General features: G+C 30.6%; 2 protein-coding genes across 8 annotated transcripts; one reads left to right on the top strand and one right to left on the bottom strand.

Moving 5' to 3' along the window:
• The first annotated feature begins 1,916 nt into the window (after nt 1–1,916).
• On the top strand, nt 1,917–11,697 carry eRF1 (eukaryotic release factor 1). Of its 3 annotated transcripts, XM_011631170.3 has the most exons (12): nt 1,917–2,156; nt 2,460–2,736; nt 3,051–3,226; nt 3,417–3,544; nt 3,632–3,782; nt 3,883–4,073; nt 4,216–4,345; nt 4,422–4,642; nt 4,725–4,872; nt 5,334–5,444; nt 7,815–7,831; nt 9,056–11,697. In XM_011631170.3, exons 2-10 carry the CDS (start codon nt 2,651–2,653, stop codon nt 5,411–5,413), a joined length of 1,311 nt encoding a protein of 436 aa, XP_011629472.1. In that variant the 5' UTR covers nt 1,917–2,156; nt 2,460–2,650; the 3' UTR covers nt 5,414–5,444; nt 7,815–7,831; nt 9,056–11,697. The 3 variants fall into 3 exon arrangements, with proteins under 3 accessions (XP_011629472.1, XP_011629473.1, XP_011629471.1); XM_011631171.3 differs by lacking the exon at nt 7,815–7,831; XM_011631169.3 differs by lacking the exons at nt 5,334–5,444; nt 7,815–7,831.
• Nucleotides 11,084–17,316, bottom strand: Mcm10 (minichromosome maintenance 10 homolog). Of its 5 annotated transcripts, none has more exons than XM_089082694.1 (2): nt 17,299–17,316; nt 11,084–14,831 (listed from the first exon to the last, which is right to left on the bottom strand). In XM_089082694.1, coding segments are annotated over exons 1-2 (2,223 nt in total). In that variant the 5' UTR covers nt 17,300–17,316; the 3' UTR covers nt 11,084–12,609. The 5 variants fall into 5 exon arrangements, with proteins under 5 accessions (XP_088938820.1, XP_088938819.1, XP_011629470.2 ...); XM_089082693.1 differs by lacking the exon at nt 17,299–17,316 and adding an exon at nt 15,162–16,045; XM_011631168.3 differs by lacking the exon at nt 17,299–17,316 and adding an exon at nt 15,191–16,045.
• Between the last annotated feature and the right edge of the window lie 1,166 nt (nt 17,317–18,482).

Raw genomic sequence — 18,482 nt, 5'->3', positions numbered from 1 at the left:
GAGAGAAACTTGAAAGCGGTCGTGCCCGCGTTTTAGCTAGAGAGAATCAAGAGTAGAGTAGAATGAATTCGCCGGAAGTTTGCCATTATTCAAGTAATTTTTTTATAACAAGTGGAATATTTTATTTCTTTGAATTACTGAGCTATGTTCTAAAATTTTATTCGACGGATAGAGCATTTAATTCACTAATTAGAACCAAAAATCTTTTTGTTTTTTGTTCTGATTAGTCATTTAAATGCTATCCATCGAGTAGAAATTTGGACGTAAGTCCAGTAGGTCTATTTTGTAACTCTACAACAGTGTCATTATGCCACATTCAGGAATTTATTTCATTGAGAAAACCACTGAATCACGGATAATTTAAAGTCCTAGTTTTGGCGGGTTGGCCAAAACTGAGGAATACGGGGAGAACCATTCTTCGCCATATTCGTTTCGATTATTTTACATGTAATATGTATATATACATAATAAATATGTTGCGATATGCTTGCGCTGGTAACACAAAGAGATCCACGTATATGACCATATATATATATATATATATATATATATATGGTCATATATATACATATATATATAGAGTGTATATATATATATATATATATTATATATATATATATAGAGTGTGTGGCGTGTGTGGTGTGTACACACACACACACACCATTTATACGTACGTATATATACATACATGTCTCATATGATTTCATGGTACAACTTGCGGGACAAATATGGTGGACTTTCTCTGGTGTGAATGTGCTCCGTTTTTTAACTCGTGTTTCATCTTTTTATTAAACCTTATGTCCACGAAATTGGCTCGAAATCTTGGACGAAAAAGAAATTAACCAATCGCCGAATTATTCAAATGCAATTGATTAATTCTCTCTTCATTTAAAATCTTGGACTGATTTCTTGACTACATTCCAAAACATCCTTTCCGAGGAAAATTTCACTCGAAATATATAGTATATGTAACGTATACTATATTATGTCGAGTAAAATTTTCTTCGGAGGTTTTAGAATCTAACGTTAGCATGATGAACATAAGGCTTAATGCATAATGCATAAGATTTAAAAGAATCAATCAAAGTCCTTCATTTTTATATTTCATTTTTAACCTTTTCTAGAAATGAAGAGTTCTAATTAGTCGATTCTTTTTTATAAGCCACTTTTAGAAGCACTTTTATTAATAAAAAAAAAATTTAGAATATAGACCTATGTGTTATGTAGTATGCAAAGTACTATACTCCTATTTTATGTATGTTTATTTAAGTGTTTTGTATCAACGATATTACTAGAAATAAATGAAATCTTAAATCATAAAATTTATGCTACAATTCTATCCATGGAATTTCGTAAGAAGTTGCAGTTCACGCATATAATTTTAATAAAAGAAATGTCACGAAAAAAATGAATACTTCATAAAACTTCACATACTTTATTTTCTATATGAAGGATTTATTGCAGAATTCAGTGGAGTTTTTTTTATTTTGATAGAAATTTTAACTAAGCGGTATATTTTTAACATTGGAGGATAAAAGACATATAAGTAGATCTAAATGATAATGTTTGACTCGAATTCTCAAGTCACGTTTATAAGATCAAACGTAGGATTAAAGTATAAGTCTAAAGTATAATATTTCATTTATCTCATTTTTGAACGTTTTTGACAAAACAGAACATTTCTGGAAATTTCATTATTCTATAATCATACATGCAAAAAAAAATTTGCGTACGACAAATGAAATATTAGCCAATGATCAAATTATTGCCCTTAATTTGAATTTTTGTAGGGAATTGCGCGCGTTCACAATTCACTGAGATTCATGTGAGAGCGGCACGAGGTCGCGCGATTCACCAGCCAATGCGAATGCGAATTGCCAGCCAATGCGGATGTGATTTACGGTGGTGCGCGCTCGTGTGCGCGACTGGGCGGGCTCGGGGTCTTTTTGCTTCCCATTTTGTCTCGCGTGCGGCACGTCCACCGTGGTTCACTGACGTTTCCGCTGTGCCATCGCATGGCCGACGTGTGCATCTCGAGGCTCGCACTCGCGTGGTACTCGCTGTGTCACGAGCCGTGTCGCCGCTGAAGGAGACCAGCCCGTCACGATACGTCGACGTGTCGGGCACATCTGCCACACCGTAACGAGCCTCCAAAAGTGAGTGTGGAGTATAACAGCCGCGAGCGAAGGTGGCCGCACGGCGTGTGCTTAAACCTGAGCGTTTAATGCCCGCGCGCGCGACACCGAACGCGCGAGAGAGAAAGAGAGAGAGAGAGTGATAGAGAGAAAGAGAGAGAGAGAGAGAGAGAGAGAGAGAGAGAGAGAGAGAGAATGAGCGGACGGGCGACCGCCCCTGAATGAATGGCTATGTCGACCACGTTCCCTCTGTGGCTGACATAATCTGGTGTGAACTGGATCAGCGCGGTATTTCGTAACTGTCGATAATCGTAATTTTCGTAGAGAGGAACCCGCCGCACACGGCCCGGTTCCCCGTTATCGACGCAGGCCACACTGCCTGCTTCGTTCATCGCCGTCGTCATCGTCCACCTTCGGGTGAGCCAAAGCACGCGTGGCAGCGATAAATTCTCAGCATCTCGGCTATCTGTAAGCCGTAACGCCGCGACCACGCGTTCCCACGTACATCAGTCGCGATGTCGAACGAGGAGACCTCCGCCGACCGCAATGTCGAGATCTGGAAGATCAAAAAGCTCATAAAGAGCCTCGAAATGGCCAGGGGGTAAGTAGGTCGGCGCCGATGTCGTCGCCTAGCATTGTCAGCTGCTACTAGCATGTGGATTTCGCTGACATATGGTTTAGCAGAGTATGTGCTCGTTTGTAACGTTCCACAATTCAGTTTTTTATTTCTTGCTAAGATCACTCTTATTGTGATCACTAGGTCTTAGAATGTACTATAATTTTCTTGGAAATTTATATTAAAGAAGATATATAAATCTCTTGTCTATGCAATGATTTACATGAGCAAATTTCTTTGCAGTTATCTCTTGATATTTCACAATATGCCAGAAGATATTGACATGCTTTACTTTGCAGGAATGGCACGAGTATGATTTCGTTAATCATACCTCCAAAGGACCAAATATCGAGAGTGAGCAAGATGCTGGCGGATGAGTTTGGCACAGCATCGAACATTAAGTCACGTGTAAATAGATTATCTGTTTTGGGTGCAATCACATCGGTACAGCATAGGCTAAAGCTATATACTAAAGGTAATTAAGTCTTTTATTTAAATCAAATTCTTTTAGTTTACAGAATCTCTATCTTTTTTAATATAAAAAATATGAGAATTCACAGTTACAATATTCAAAATTTTGAAACAAAACTGTTACATTTCAGTTATATAAATAAAAATCATTGAATATTAAGCATGATTTATTTATATGAAATAATATATTTTAGTGCCTCCGAATGGCCTGGTAATTTATTGTGGAACTATTGTAACAGAGGAAGGAAAAGAAAAGAAGGTTAACATCGATTTTGAGCCTTTTAAACCTATCAATACATCTTTATATCTTTGTGATAATAAGGTATGTTTCATGATTGGAAATGTTTTAGAAATATGTTTTGGAAATATTTTAGATGATTTTTGTACAAATTATATTGTTTTTTTATAGTTTCACACAGAAGCACTCACTGCATTACTTGCGGATGATAATAAATTTGGTTTTATTGTAATGGATGGTAATGGAGCATTGTTTGGGACGCTACAAGGCAATACACGCGAAGTGTTACATAAATTTACTGTAGATCTTCCCAAGAAGCATGGTAACGTATACGAAAATAAAAGAAAGATAGAATTGATTTTGTAGTTGATTTTTAAAGAATCAGCGTAAGACCATTATTTTACAAAAGATATTGATTTTAGGCAGAGGTGGTCAATCTGCACTGCGTTTTGCTCGATTGCGTATGGAAAAACGGCATAATTATGTTCGAAAAGTAGCCGAAGTTGCTACTCAATTATATATCACTAACGATAAACCTAATATCGCTGGATTGATTCTCGCGGGTAGCGCTGATTTCAAGACGGAGCTTAGTCAATCTGATATGTTTGATCCCGTAAATAATATTTTTTTTTTATTAATGAATTATCTTACGCAGTTTATTTCTTTACATGCATTCATGTTATATAATAAAAAAAGAATTGTTTTTCTAATAATAATAATATAATCTAATTAATAATATGTGATTTTTTTTTCAGAGATTGCAAGCTAAAGTTATAAAATTGGTTGATGTATCATATGGTGGCGAAAATGGTTTTAATCAGGCTATTGAATTAGCAGCTGAATCTTTGCAAAATGTGAAGTTTATTCAAGAAAAAAAATTGATTGGTAAATATATATCTACATATGTTAATTACAATATAGTATATGTTTAATGATATTACTGCCTTTTTTTTTTGTTTAGGTCGTTACTTTGATGAAATTTCTCAAGAAACTGGTAAATACTGTTTTGGTGTAGAAGACACATTAAGAGCCTTGGAATTAGGTAGCGTCGAAACTTTAATTTGTTGGGAAAATTTAGATATTCAACGATATGTTTTAAAAAATCATACAAATGCGGAAGAAAAAGTATTACACTTAACGCCAGAACAAGAAAAAGATAAAACTCATTTTACTGATAAAGAAGTGAGTATCCAAATAATATTGGCAATATATGAAAATAAATTTTTTTATAATAAAAATAATTCTTTTTCTATATTTTTTATAGAGCGGGGTAGAACTGGAACTCGTAGAATGTCAACCGTTACTCGAATGGCTTGCGAACAATTACAAAAGTTTCGGAGCCACTTTGGAAATTATCACGGACAAATCTCAGGAAGGATCCCAATTTGTTAGAGGTTTTGGTGGCATTGGAGGTAAGTTTCTTCTATATAAATCAGTCTCTTTAAAATTTCCCACGACAGATTTTATGTCTGTATATCAAAATATATAAACTTATATTACAAATGGTCTCAGAAAAAGTGGAACATGTAATAAAAAGCAAAAAATGGTTAAATAATATAAATAGGAAAAAAGGAAATTAAAAATTAAAATTAAGAAAAGTAATTAAAAAATGTTGATATCTATATTCGGAACATTCTAAATAATGTATAATATAAAAGTAAGGTTTTTGTTTTTAATACAAGTCTGTGCGCATTTAACTTGCTATGGAATTTTCTTTAAATTAAGTATGGTGTAGTTGTATTTTGGGTACACAATGTCTCTCTAAAAGCCGATAGAATAACATTACATCGCTAGATACAGGCAAAGATTATTTTGCATGGAAGGTAAATTTCATCGAACTGATATTAACTGTGGAGTATATCTTGGTGCATAGGAATCCTCCGCTACAAAGTTGATTTCCAGTCACTGCAGGCTGATGAGCCTCTTGATGATGTTGACCTTGATGATTACTAATTTCATCCGTGAATTACTCAGAATCGACCAGGTAGCTCTTTCTCTGTCTTGCGTGCGTTCACTTACATTTCGTGTATTATTGAGCATATTATTTGCAAAATTGGACAAATTTATCATTTATTTATCTGTTGACAGTTTTATTAATTCTGATAATTCTCAGATATAATAATAATTCGAATATGATAACTTTCTAAGATGACTCTTAGATACAATAAATTGATTAATGTAAATAAATCAATGGAATTTCTTTAAGTACAAATCTCGAAGGCATAATTAGTCATATTTTTTGAGATGTTATCTCTATTTATATAATTTGAAAAAATAAATTTCTTTTATATTTTTTTCTGAAAGATGTAAATACATTGTTAATCAAATATTAGATGAAAAATGTAACTGCATATTATATATAAATATTAGGATTATATTTAAGACTTTCTGAAATTATATATTTTATTTTATATGTAACTAATTATAACTACTGTAAAGTATTTCGTTTTTTGATTAATTTGAATATAAAGATAAATTTGTCCAAGGAATTCACGATTTCTTCCATTGGGTTTTTCACTAAATAGTTTGTTTCTTCTGTGCAAATCTGTAGTATACATATGCATATGTATCTCTTAAAATAAGTTTGAATGTGGTAATAGACATTTTTAGTTCGTATTTCTCAAGGTATTATATTTCTTGTTTTTGAATAAAAAAAGTCTGAGAGTCTTCGCTGTCTTTCTTTTCTTTCTTGGTGGTAAACGCGAATAAAGAAAATGTTTTATATATACATAAAATATTGAGATACGGATAACTGTTTATATGCGGGGTGAGTTGAAATCTATCAATCTTCTATGTCGCGTCGTTAGATTGTTGGTCTTAATTGAAATAGTAGATACAGTATACACAGTGATTCAATGGAAAGATAGTATTGCTTGATATCAAATATAGCCACATTCTTATTCGTTTAACACATTTTATCTTCGATCTTCGTATGGTATCATCGTACACAACGAAAATCCGTTACGAACTGTAAAGGCCGTGTTCACAGGAATATAAAATATATAATATTATAAATAAAATGATTGATAACACTCTGAAATATCAATGTAAGCTTCTAAACAATAATGACATATTTCATTATCATTACTAAAAATATAACTATATTATATATTTCATTATCTGCTAAAAATATAACTATTATACTTATTTATGTTGTCCCATCTTGAAGATATTGATATTTATTTCATTGTTCAAAATTATTGTTTAAATATATGACATTTCACGTATACATTATCTAATAATTTTCGATTCATCGTATTACCACTCACTTAGCCACTATATAAGTTGTATGAGAGTTTTGCTCAATGGAAATGCGCAATGTGCGTATATGTATTTAATTTTTTATCAAAACAATTTTTTGTTCTGCAATTATAATATAAACTATAGTTTGCATGATAATTTTTATAATATTTTAAATCTCTTGGCAAGTAGAATTTTGTATTACACATTTAATGTGATTTTGATACTATTTTTTGAACTTCACTTTTCGTCAATTTTGTATATCTATAGTATCTATATATTATTGAATTTTTTTTTATATTGTTACGTTAGAAATGATATATAGATTATTATACTGGTAATTACTAACGATACTAGATCGTAGCAAACGCATGTATATGTTTTGTTCGATATGATTATATATGTTTTAGTTTATATAATATTTTTGGAAGAATTTAATAATTCAACTCTGCTTTAGTTAATATATTATTCTAATAGAAGATTGTTAAAATTTATTTTATCAATAAAAGAACATAATAAATCTTATATTTTGAAAGTAATTATATGCTTAATGCACACACACACACACGCGCGCACGCGCGCGCAAAATATTAACTTATTATTTTATTTTTTTATTTAGATATCCATTTTGCGATATTTTTGTGAATATTAAAATATTTATTGTAACATTTATATTGCGATATAAGAAACAGAAAAATACTCGACAGGAGCATACATGCTTGAATTTTATTATATCTTCAATATATTTCTTTTATGCTATGCCTATGCTTACATAATGGAAAAAAAAATGATAATAATATAATATATCCAATAATGCATGTTAAATAATAAGCAATGTCAAGTTCATCATCATAGATAATAAATATTCTATAATTAGAGAGAGATAAAAAATTGTGTTTAAAAAATTAAGATTCAGTATGAATAATGTGTAAATAATAAACAAAAGATAAATGTTAATTAGTCTGAAGACTATGTGAAGAAGTGTGAAATGTTATCTCTGATAATGAACAAATATTGTAATTATATCTACTTAAGCTTCCACATTAGTAATTGCTTAGGATAGTTAAACTATTTAATACTTTTCAAATACTAATCGATATCTTATTTTTATTAGCTTGCGTATTGGGAAAGGTACAGTACATGTTCCCTATTAATTATACAACAAAGATTAAAACCAAGATACATTTAATTATAATTTATATCATAATTTTATAATTGATATACTTATATATACATTCATTTATATTAGATTTATTTCATTAATTCTTTATAAATATAATAACTATATTATAATTATCTAGTTTTTTCGCTTATTAATATTTATATAAGTATTAATTTATTTTAAATTTACTAATATAAGTTTACAGATCTTTATTTACTTTTTTATTATATACGTCTTAATCACTAAAATGTACGTACAATATTATTAACATACAATATTAATATTAATTGTCCTTATATCAGTAATTACAAATTCAATAAAATATTTAAACTAAAATTGTAATCTACTTTGAATAGTGCTTTATTTGTTTAATAAATAATTTTTTCAATATACTTTAAGTTTGATATGTTTTGTAAAATATAAATATTGTACTACATACGTATAATAAATTGCAGACTCATTCGCGGAATGGACAGATAGAATAACAATTTTCGAAATTATTAATGAGAAAATAAAGATTTATGAAGAGGTAGTCCATGCATAGTTGTTAGAAGCGTAGTAATATCGTACTTTACAAATGATAATAGCGAATAGCAATCTTTTCTTGTCACGTGTTTATGTTTTCTTTTAAAATATATATGGATATATGTATATAATTTTTTTAAAGCATGTATATTTGAATATATAATCACAACATATTCATTTCATGATTTTTGCAATAATTAAGAAAAATCAATAAAGATCTGTGAATAGACACACACACACACGCACGCACGCACGCGCGCGCGCGCGCACACACACACACACACACACACACACACACACACACACACACACACACACACACACACATATATATGGATAATCTATGAATTATGAGATGCTCTGTATAAAAATATACGTTTCTTCTATCTAGGAAAGCACTATAATAGATATAAAATATTAATTTAAATTTAACAAATCTATGCCGCGCGTAAACATCAATTGATAATAATCGTGCAGTTTTAATTATTTATATATAAATCGCTTATACTGCATTACTTATATCATGTTGTTGCTACTTACAATTATTTTTCACTATCAATATTTGATAATTATTTTTTATATAAAAATATTTAATTTCTCTGGCTAAAAAAATTTTAAAGCCATAATTATTGTTACTTCATATGTATCTTTTAATATGTATTTTACAGGTATCTTGCGGTACAAAGTGGACTTTCAAAGTATGCAGCTGGACGACATCGAAACCGATGGCTTTGATTTGGACGATTATTAAGTCCATGACTCAATCAACATTTGGTTCTCTTAGCTTTGGAGAAAGCAGGAAGGACATGAGTCCCAAGAAGGAAGCATAAAAAGATGTTTCAAAATTTACATAATACAGCACGTACGATATCGTCATAAAATTATTGTCTAGAATTTACAAGCATCAAGCAGATCGTAATTGTTACACAAAAGGGAAGAGTACCAGCGAATATGGCGCGGCTGATATAATTCATGTCTGAAAAAAAAGGCAATTCGAAGACTGTGACACTTAATTAAGCCAGCTTGATACCTGCCTACTCTCATACATTCACCACCTTGTATTACAATTTTATGGTCCTTAATTATTCACAGGAATTCCTTTAAACAATTATACTACACGCTCTACAGTTCCGAATACAAATGTACAGTGTATGGTGGTTCGATCGTAATTTTATATTAAATTGATGTTTGTCATCTTATCACAGATTTTACGAGAAATAAGTATTTGAACTATAAGAGCGGCTATAGCGTTATTTTGTTCAGATACAATCATGAAAGAGCTGTAATAAATTGGTTATTATGAACATACAATTGCGTATCGTGCATTCTACACCGATATTTGCAAAATTCATACGGAGAGAAGAATTCTGTAAATAGATGTCAATTTTTAAAAAACGGCACAGTTGCCTTAGACATAAGCTGAGGTCGCGTACACGATCCACGGAGTAAATGAAGTATTTCCGTCTTATGCAGTGATACACACTTAAGGTAAACGTAAGGACAGATAATTCCTCGCAATCCTACATTGCTCCATTGCTGGCTCTTGGCTCTTAGATTTTTGTACATTCACACAATTGTACATAAGAAACGCTTCGCAAAAGTGTATTGAAGTAATTTTTCATTGTTATAATGGTGCACCTCAGTGAAGAAAAAGATATTCCCCGCAATATTCAAACGGTTACTGAAGATATTATGAAATTTATTTTAACATTGTTAATTTAATTCTCTTATTCGTACGATGCCTCTGTAATAAATGATGCTATGTATGTATAAATGTGAAAAGAATGCGACGTGCAATTTTGGTGAAGTATCCTTTATGGAAGAGTACTGTATAGAGAGCAAAGAGTTTCTCAAAGAGTCTCGAATGTTGTGAGATTTATTCGACAAAAATGGTGTATTATTAATTAATAATGTATCTACAGTATTTACATTGTTGTAATATACACCTTGCAGAGACAAAAACAGGCGCACACACAACACACACAAGAGAACTTCATCAAAGTGGAACGCTCCAGAAAGATTCGATTTTGCGATATGTGCACAACGAATTCCAGAACGTGATGGTTCGAAGTATTTGTATCTGTGTATTGTCTCTTATGATACCCAGATGTTAATTGCCGGCTTAATGTTTCTTCAAATTTTTATATGTAAACATCTTCTCACTATAGAAATCTAGATAGTTATTTATTTCTATACATCGGTGCGACTACGTTTCTGCTTAGCGGATCCGATTTAAGTACGCAAGATAATAAATTAAGAACTCAATAAATATCAATGAGTGAAAATGAGATAAAGAGAGAGAAAGAATGAATGAATGAAAGAATGAGAGAAAGCAAGAGAAGTAGGGAAAGCCTTGTAATCTTTGTTTTAAAGTAAAGGTACATGGAAATGTCGTCCACGCAAGTTGCTTTAACTGGATCGATGACGTACTTAGATTTTATGGCTTGCCTATGATTTCTATAAGCATAGTTATATAATCTGCTAACATGTTCGTCATTGATTATTTTATTCCCATATTTTTGCCAGTGAAATATCTTTTAATCAAAACCGATTGTTTCCTTCACATCTCATTAAATTTTGTATCCGACAGGAAAGCAATATGAAAGTATATGATCATGTAAGGATTTTATCCCAGCCGATTTCTCAGTACAATTTTATTGTAATATTTCACTTTTGTATATGTGTACTACACGCGCTGTTCCAAAATGAAATTTATTTCTGCTGGATTACAAGTATACATGAATCATAGCTAAGGATAGGAAAAGAATTTTTCGATGGTATTACTGCTTATTTTTTGTGAGACCTATGCTTTGTCAGGTGACAGAGGGAGATTGAAATAATGATTTAAAACATTCCATACATATATCATTAATGCGAAATCGCAGAAATGAGTCTTTTGAGAAACAATGTAATTTTTTTTTTATAGAACAGCATTTGATTAACTTTTTTGTTATACATACAAATTTGTAATTTGTTGTAATTTGCATGTTTTATTGGCTCAATTTTGTTAATCCAAAAATTAATAATTATGTATGTTTGTACAAAATATGCAAAAGCTATGATAAATTGGTCTACTACATCCAAGAGATGATATCTGTTGAGATAATTAGTGTCATAATATTTGGAAGTTTGTCAAATAACCATTATTTCCAATCTTCCTTTTTTCACGCATATTTTATTCGAAGTTTTATACTTGGAGGAAGAAAATAAAATGTCATCATAATATAAAATGCCGAATAGAACTGGACAACCATAGGATATTAAACAGTACATTGAGTGAAAAAAATACAATCTATGTTTCTCATACAAACAGATGGTTATTAGAGTCCGGAACTGTTACACTGGCATAACACCTCAACATGGAAAATGTCAGCTCAATTATTTTCAATTATTGCAATTTTGCGTATTATAAACAATAAGTATTAAATGTTGACTTAATAAGGTGTTTTATGTCAACGCGATGCTTCCGGACTCCAATCACAGTTCTTCATATTTAGAAACTTATTGATATCCACCTTTAGACAATTCGTAATCCCGTTTATGAGAAGGGAAGAAATAATTCTTTTTCTTATTATGAGAAGGGTATTATAAAAAGGCACTATCGAAGACAATTCTGATTTTCCTCAGTCTAAATACAAATCTTAAACGAATATAATTCAATGAAGAACGTAGTCGAGACGACATAGTGTTTTTATACGATTGTTGTACCTGGTTGTATATCAAAACGTTTCTGCTCGCTGTGTACATTTTGGACGGAGAAAATTCGATGTATTTCATTTCGGAAATATGCAAGAGATACATTCTTAGGATTTCTTTATATTTGTACATTTCATAAGGTGAAAAAAAAAAAGAAAACTGATAATACTGACAATAAACAAAAGGATATCAAACGTTCTGCATTTATAGATTTTAAACTATAAAATGTAGAAGTAAGTATCAGTCGCGGTTAACAAAATCAATGATAATTAAGAATCGAACTTTGATAAATTTTATAAATCCTTAAATTTCTCATCACACAACAAATATTAAAAATAATATTTAATTAATGGGCAACATTATTGCATATTTCGATGACGCATTTATTTTATATACAAATATTTCTTCACACTATATAAAATATGTGTTACATGATTTTGCATTCTAATCATCTTTTAATTTCTCTATTTTATGTTATAAATACTTCTAATACTCATCTCAAAAATATATTGTGAGTAAGTAGATATTAATCTTCATTTGGAACGAGAAGATTGAGATTAGCATCCTTCATTATCGAACCCAGAAATTTTTCTTCGGCGCCTCGTATGGACAGAGTCTCTGCGATGATAGCGGTTTTTCTCTCGTCCATCATTGCTGCTCTGGCCCAATTCGAGCTGCTGCACTTGCCGCAGCTGTGCGATGGCATACGGTTTAAGCTGACAGTCCGGTTGCCGCAATCGGTGCACTTGAAAAATCTCTTAACAGCGTCGATCACGCGCAATGGATGTCTCTGCTCCTTGCACATGTCCGATGCTGAGAATGCTGTGTACTTGCATATTGCACACTTCACGGCTTTACAATTGACCTTGAAAGTGCTCATCATCTTTTCTTCCATTCTCTCCTTCGCTTCCAACTTGTTGAAGTATTTCTCCTTCTCTTCGTCGTATGACTTCTCAATCAAATCTGTATGCGAGGACTTAGCTTCTAACATCTCTTTAAATTTGTCATTTAAATTAATTTTTTTCGCACTCCGTTCTTCCTGTTCGTCATTCTCTCTTTGACGCTTCGCGTTTTTCTCTAGTTTTTCTTTTGTGCTTACGCGGACCTGATTAGGATTTTTTGCTTTAATCTTTCCATGTTCCTGCACCCACTTGATTGCGTTCATCTTAGCCTTGTGAATCTGTTGCTTCGTAATTGGTTCGGAGAAATCTATTGTACCCTGATTACATCCCATTCCTAATCGCGGGCTTGAAGATAAAGCAGTCAAGCTGATCTTATTTGTATGATTGCTTTTAGTTTTAATTATAGGATTACTTTCTTTTGGTTGTGTTAAAGTGGAACACAATATTGGCCCATTAGGCGTTGATTGTACCATTACTTGTTTTGACGGTTGCCAGCCTCTCAGTTTATTGAGTCGTTCCAAATCTTTCCTTGATTGTTTGTTTGTCAATTCGACAGCTATCCCTTTTTTCTTAGTATCCATATTATTCGCAGAGTTCGAGTCATTTTTTACTTTCTTAAAACTGTTATCTGAAGTTGTCTCAGATAATAATTCCAAACGCGCTCGATCCTTTTCGTACAGTTCCTCGTTGCGTTGGGCCAACACCGGAACGAATGATGCCAATCCATTGTAGGGTTTTCGCATAACGGTCTGCTTATTCATGCGTTTTATCGCGTCTCCAGTGAATCCGTAACTAGTATTGCTTGACTGTATATCCGCTCGTAGCGCACATTTCTTGTATTCCTGCTTAACGTGATAGATGCAATACTCGCATCGACTTATGTTTACAATCGCGGTGCATGGATCACCATTCTTCTTGACTGACTTGCATTTGCCCATATCTTTAGATCTGCCAAGAATCATCAGTCTCTGAGGATTGTCGATTGATAATGTCGCTTGATCAATGTTATCTTTATTCTCAAGTACATTTGGATTAAGAATACCTATCACGCTGCCGACGATAGTTTTCCATAATTGTTTGTACGCGTTACTAAATAGAAAGATAGATACAGTTTTCAGATCATTGGATAAGTCGCTTATTTTCCAGATGCAGTAAGAAGTGCCTTTCTGCGAGGTTTTTGTGACCGATTTATTGATTAATACACCAGCGATCACCCAATCATTATGTACATTATCGGAAATAATGTGGCTTTTTACTTTTGATACTGTTATAGCTATTTTATCCTTCATGCGTTCTTTCAATTCACTAGAAGACACAAGAGGACTAACTATTCTTATTCCAAAAAAGGGATCACTGTATACATCTTTTGTACTACCATCATTACCTTTTATGGCATTATTGAAATCAAACGTCTTACTTTTGTTATTATTAAAATTAGCAGTCTTTTCACTCTGTGATTTGACATGTTGCTCAGTTTTTAAAGTGGAATGTTCTTTTAACAGATGTTTGATTTCACGCCCATAGTTAGAATATTTTTGTTCTTCAAAATATCGTCTGTCCTCATCATCAGAAGAATCAAGTTTGTCATCATAAATTCTACTTACTTTTTCATCAGTGAGTTTAGTCTCATTATTTACATTATTGTTAGGCACAGAATCTAAGAAATTGAACTGTAATTCTGTCAGAGATTTTTTTGGTTCTAATAGTGTAGGTTCTTTGAGCTGCTTAGGTTCTTCAAACTGTTCAAGTTGCTCAGTCTCTTCGGTGCAACTTGATATGAGATTATTTAGAATGTCAAGATCAGAATCACTGTCCTCATGCTCCATTGTTTTAAACTCTATAAACACTGAAAAAAAAGAAAATGTATTTAATATAATTGATTAAGACAGTTAATTTTACTTGGAGACAATTTTTTATATTAAAGATAAATTATAATTTAAAAAGAAAACATATTTATGTACATTTAGATAAAGATAAGGTGATCAATGAAGTTGTTAGTTAATTAACTCAATCAATTAACTGGAATTAATTATAAGCTTTAATGTTAAATTTATTACACGATGAATTTATTTACATAAGATAGATAAACCAAAAAAGAATGAGAATTTACTGAAAAAAATTTAGTTTAAGTTATTGAATCAGTTTTTATAATAGTGAATAAAAAATCTAACCTTACTCAAATATTTTGTACTTCGTGATACTAACAACTCTACAAAAATGTTTATTATCACAGAAATTGCTTATATTTTTGAACCATTATCATCGATGCATTATTTAATAATTTTCTTACATAACATATATATAATTATTTGCACAACTGAATATTACATTACTCTGCTGACGTGCTGATATTTACCCGCCAATTTTTAGCAGACGATGCAAAGAAAGTCGATGAGTGGGGAATTTATTTGCGCAGGCGCTGCTTCAATGTATCGAGAATATCGCGGCGTCGATAGATTTCGATAAATTTCGAATGCGCCATGATCGAGGTGGAATGCGCCATGATCGAGTTGCTTGTCACAGAGTTGCTGATCAAATCGCTTGTTTTTTTTTGTTAATTTACTCATTGTTAATTTACGTGCAAACGATTGTCAAGAGTGATTTTCATAAAAAACACGGAACGTTTGTTATGTAACATTATAGGCATATAAAGCAAATATCGTACACAATTACTACACCAATGCTGGGATATCAATCTCTTTTGATACAATTCGCTGCTTTTTTCTTTTGTGTTTGCGACGGATCAAATTATTTTCATCTCATACATTGCCTCATTTCATCATACACCAGGTATTTACTTCTCCTTTAAAGAAATCCAATTTAATATTGAGCAATATAATACCGGCAATTACTTATTTTGAATATTGAAAGCGCTAAACAACAGTGTTTTTAATACTTTACTTAAAATAAATAATTAATCACTAGCTTCTAATATTAAATTTCTATAAGTGTTTTTATAATAATCAATTACATATGTATTATATTTCTTTTGATATTTAAATAATGATAGATATTTAGATTTAGACGTCACATGCCGCCATTTCTTATTTTTCTGAACTGTTTGCATATTTATTGAAAATTTATTCAAACTTATAAAATTTTTATTGTATTATATAAATATGTTTATTATTTTGATTAGAATATTATTAGTCAAGTTTCTTATCATAAACTTATAGATTTCCACAATTCATAATTTTAATTTATGATACATACATATATGTAATTACATTTGTGTTGCGGCATATCGAATTTTATTAATATAATATATTATAATTTATTTCTGATAAAACAAAATACTTAATATTTTGATAATAATTAATGAATATGTGGCTGATTTTATTATATTTAAGAAAAATGCGTATACATAGAGATTATTAATGGCTTAATTTCGTATCACGTTAATTTTTGTAAATGTACTATTATTATTGCAGCACTTTGCCATTTCTCTCAAAGAATAAGTAAAATAATAAGGGAAGCCGACAATCTTTTCTAGCGATTATTCTAACTGAGCTATTGCTCACAATAAATTATTTGTGACCTGCAGTCGCAGTCAAATTGTTGCATGATCTCTGATTCATCGCATTGTCGCCGATACGTAATGGCGTTATTTTCTATGGTCTAATGAGATGTAATCAGGATAAATGTTTCATCACATATAGGGTGTCCAAAAAGAGTTTTGAATTAAATTTAATGATACATTTATTAATTAATTTAGTAATTTATTTTTTTTTAATTTATTTTTTTAAAGGAAATAATAATCACATCTTAATAGTAATTATATTAAAATAATTAATTCTTAATAACAATTATAAAATTGCTTATGATATAAATAAATAAAAAAAAATTATTATTTATTTTAATTTATAGATAGGCTTCTTGTTAAAATTTTGTATTTTAATTTAATTAATAAATTTGACATTAATATTAATAATTACTGTAAATTATAACGTAGTTATTTTTCATAAAATTGTATTTTGATAAAATTAATCTGAAATTAATTATAAAATACGTTATTGTTAAATTTAAGATAAAATTTTAAAACAAGAAGATTCTCAGATAATTTTTATATATTTAATATATTGCACACACATACACATACACACATAGATATACACACACATATATACATCTGTATACTCACGCTTCTTTCTTTTATGATGATATTAAGTGTGTAAAAAAGAATATTATTTGAAGAAATATAAATTAATAAAGAAATATAAAAAATATAATATAAGGATATAAACAATGTACTTTATTAATACTTAAACGTATAATCGTACATATGAAATTGCGTCAGTGTTATTTATACTTACTGGTTAACGATTTTCGTAGCGAGGTGACCGCGCTTCCCGCAAGCACGGAAATCGACCAGTCTCTCTTTATGAAATATTCAGACTAGATGTTGCAGTCGGACTAAACTCAAGCAGTCAGTTTGCATCTAAGCAATTCTCGTAAACGAGAAGGTAAGCAGTATGGCTATCGAAAATACATTCTAGAAGTGCTTAATCGGAAGTTTCGCGAAGTTGCTGTATCAACTCTTGACAGCGCGATTTTATTTCTCCCTACGGATCAATATTAGAACGTGTTACTTTTAAGTACTACAAGTATTATTTAAAGTAATATGTGATCTCCATTATTTACGTTCTTCTGTAAAAATTTAAAAAAATATGGTAAGATTGAGTGGAAATAAAATTGCAAAAAGATGACATGGTTTGATTAATTAAATAATTGTTAAATAAAATAATTAGTATAAGAAAATAAAATCAATTGTTTTTTGATAAATAAAATAATTTTTGAAAGGATTTCTAACAACTATCTGAAAGTTTTGAAAAGATATTTATTATTAAGTTTTATAAAAATATTGTAAAAGAGAAAATTTATCAAATAAGATTTTTACTTTTATCTTGCTTTATTACTAGAGGTAAATGGAAGAAGGCAATAATTTTTCAGTGATAAAATTAAATAATAACTGCTATTTTATTTTGCTATATATATATGCATATTATAACTGCTCACTTGACAAGAATTTTTGAAGAAATATATGTAGGATCATTAAACATTAAGCTTCTATGACTGTATTATGAAAGTGGCGGCTGTTTTAATCCTTACGAGATGCTTTCTACCGTATTATGCGATGAATAGTAGATAAATGCTTCCTGCATACGCATAATGTACAGTTATCATATAACTATAACTAGCATACAGCTTACATACTTTAATAAGCATGTAGGTACTTATTTATTATAGTCTCTCATTATAGTCTCTCTTACTCTCTTTGCATCCTTATGTGCATGTCTTCGTAATTTTCAATGACCTAGTAACCTATTATATTTATTGTATTTAAAAATCTAATAGATCTGTGATATTTATTATTTCATTATATTTCTATTATTTATCGCGTAAGTTGGATTGAAAAATCAATAAGGCACTGCTAGGTAAAACTTCAATTCAATTTATTCAAATATAATATATGAAAGGGTTTATGATACATAATAAA

The sequence above is a fragment of the Pogonomyrmex barbatus genome, unplaced genomic scaffold (assembly GCF_055798465.1).
Source record: "Pogonomyrmex barbatus isolate J1 unplaced genomic scaffold, ASM5579846v1 scaffold6, whole genome shotgun sequence".
Taxonomy (NCBI): domain Eukaryota; kingdom Metazoa; phylum Arthropoda; class Insecta; order Hymenoptera; family Formicidae; genus Pogonomyrmex; species Pogonomyrmex barbatus.
The sequence above is the reverse complement of the archived record's forward strand: the minus strand, read 5'-3'. Positions and strand labels throughout refer to the sequence as shown.

Bases quoted from the DNA above. Each gene is read 5' to 3' on its own strand.
- eRF1 (XM_011631169.3), top strand. From the start codon at position 2,651: ATGTCGAACGAGGAGACCTCCGCCGACCGCAATGTCGAGATCTGGAAG. The intron at 2,737-3,050 runs GTAAGTAGGTCG...TTTACTTTGCAG, and splicing joins AGCCTCGAAATGGCCAGGGG to GAATGGCACGAGTATGATTT. The intron at 3,227-3,416 runs GTAATTAAGTCT...AATATATTTTAG, and splicing joins GCTAAAGCTATATACTAAAG to TGCCTCCGAATGGCCTGGTA.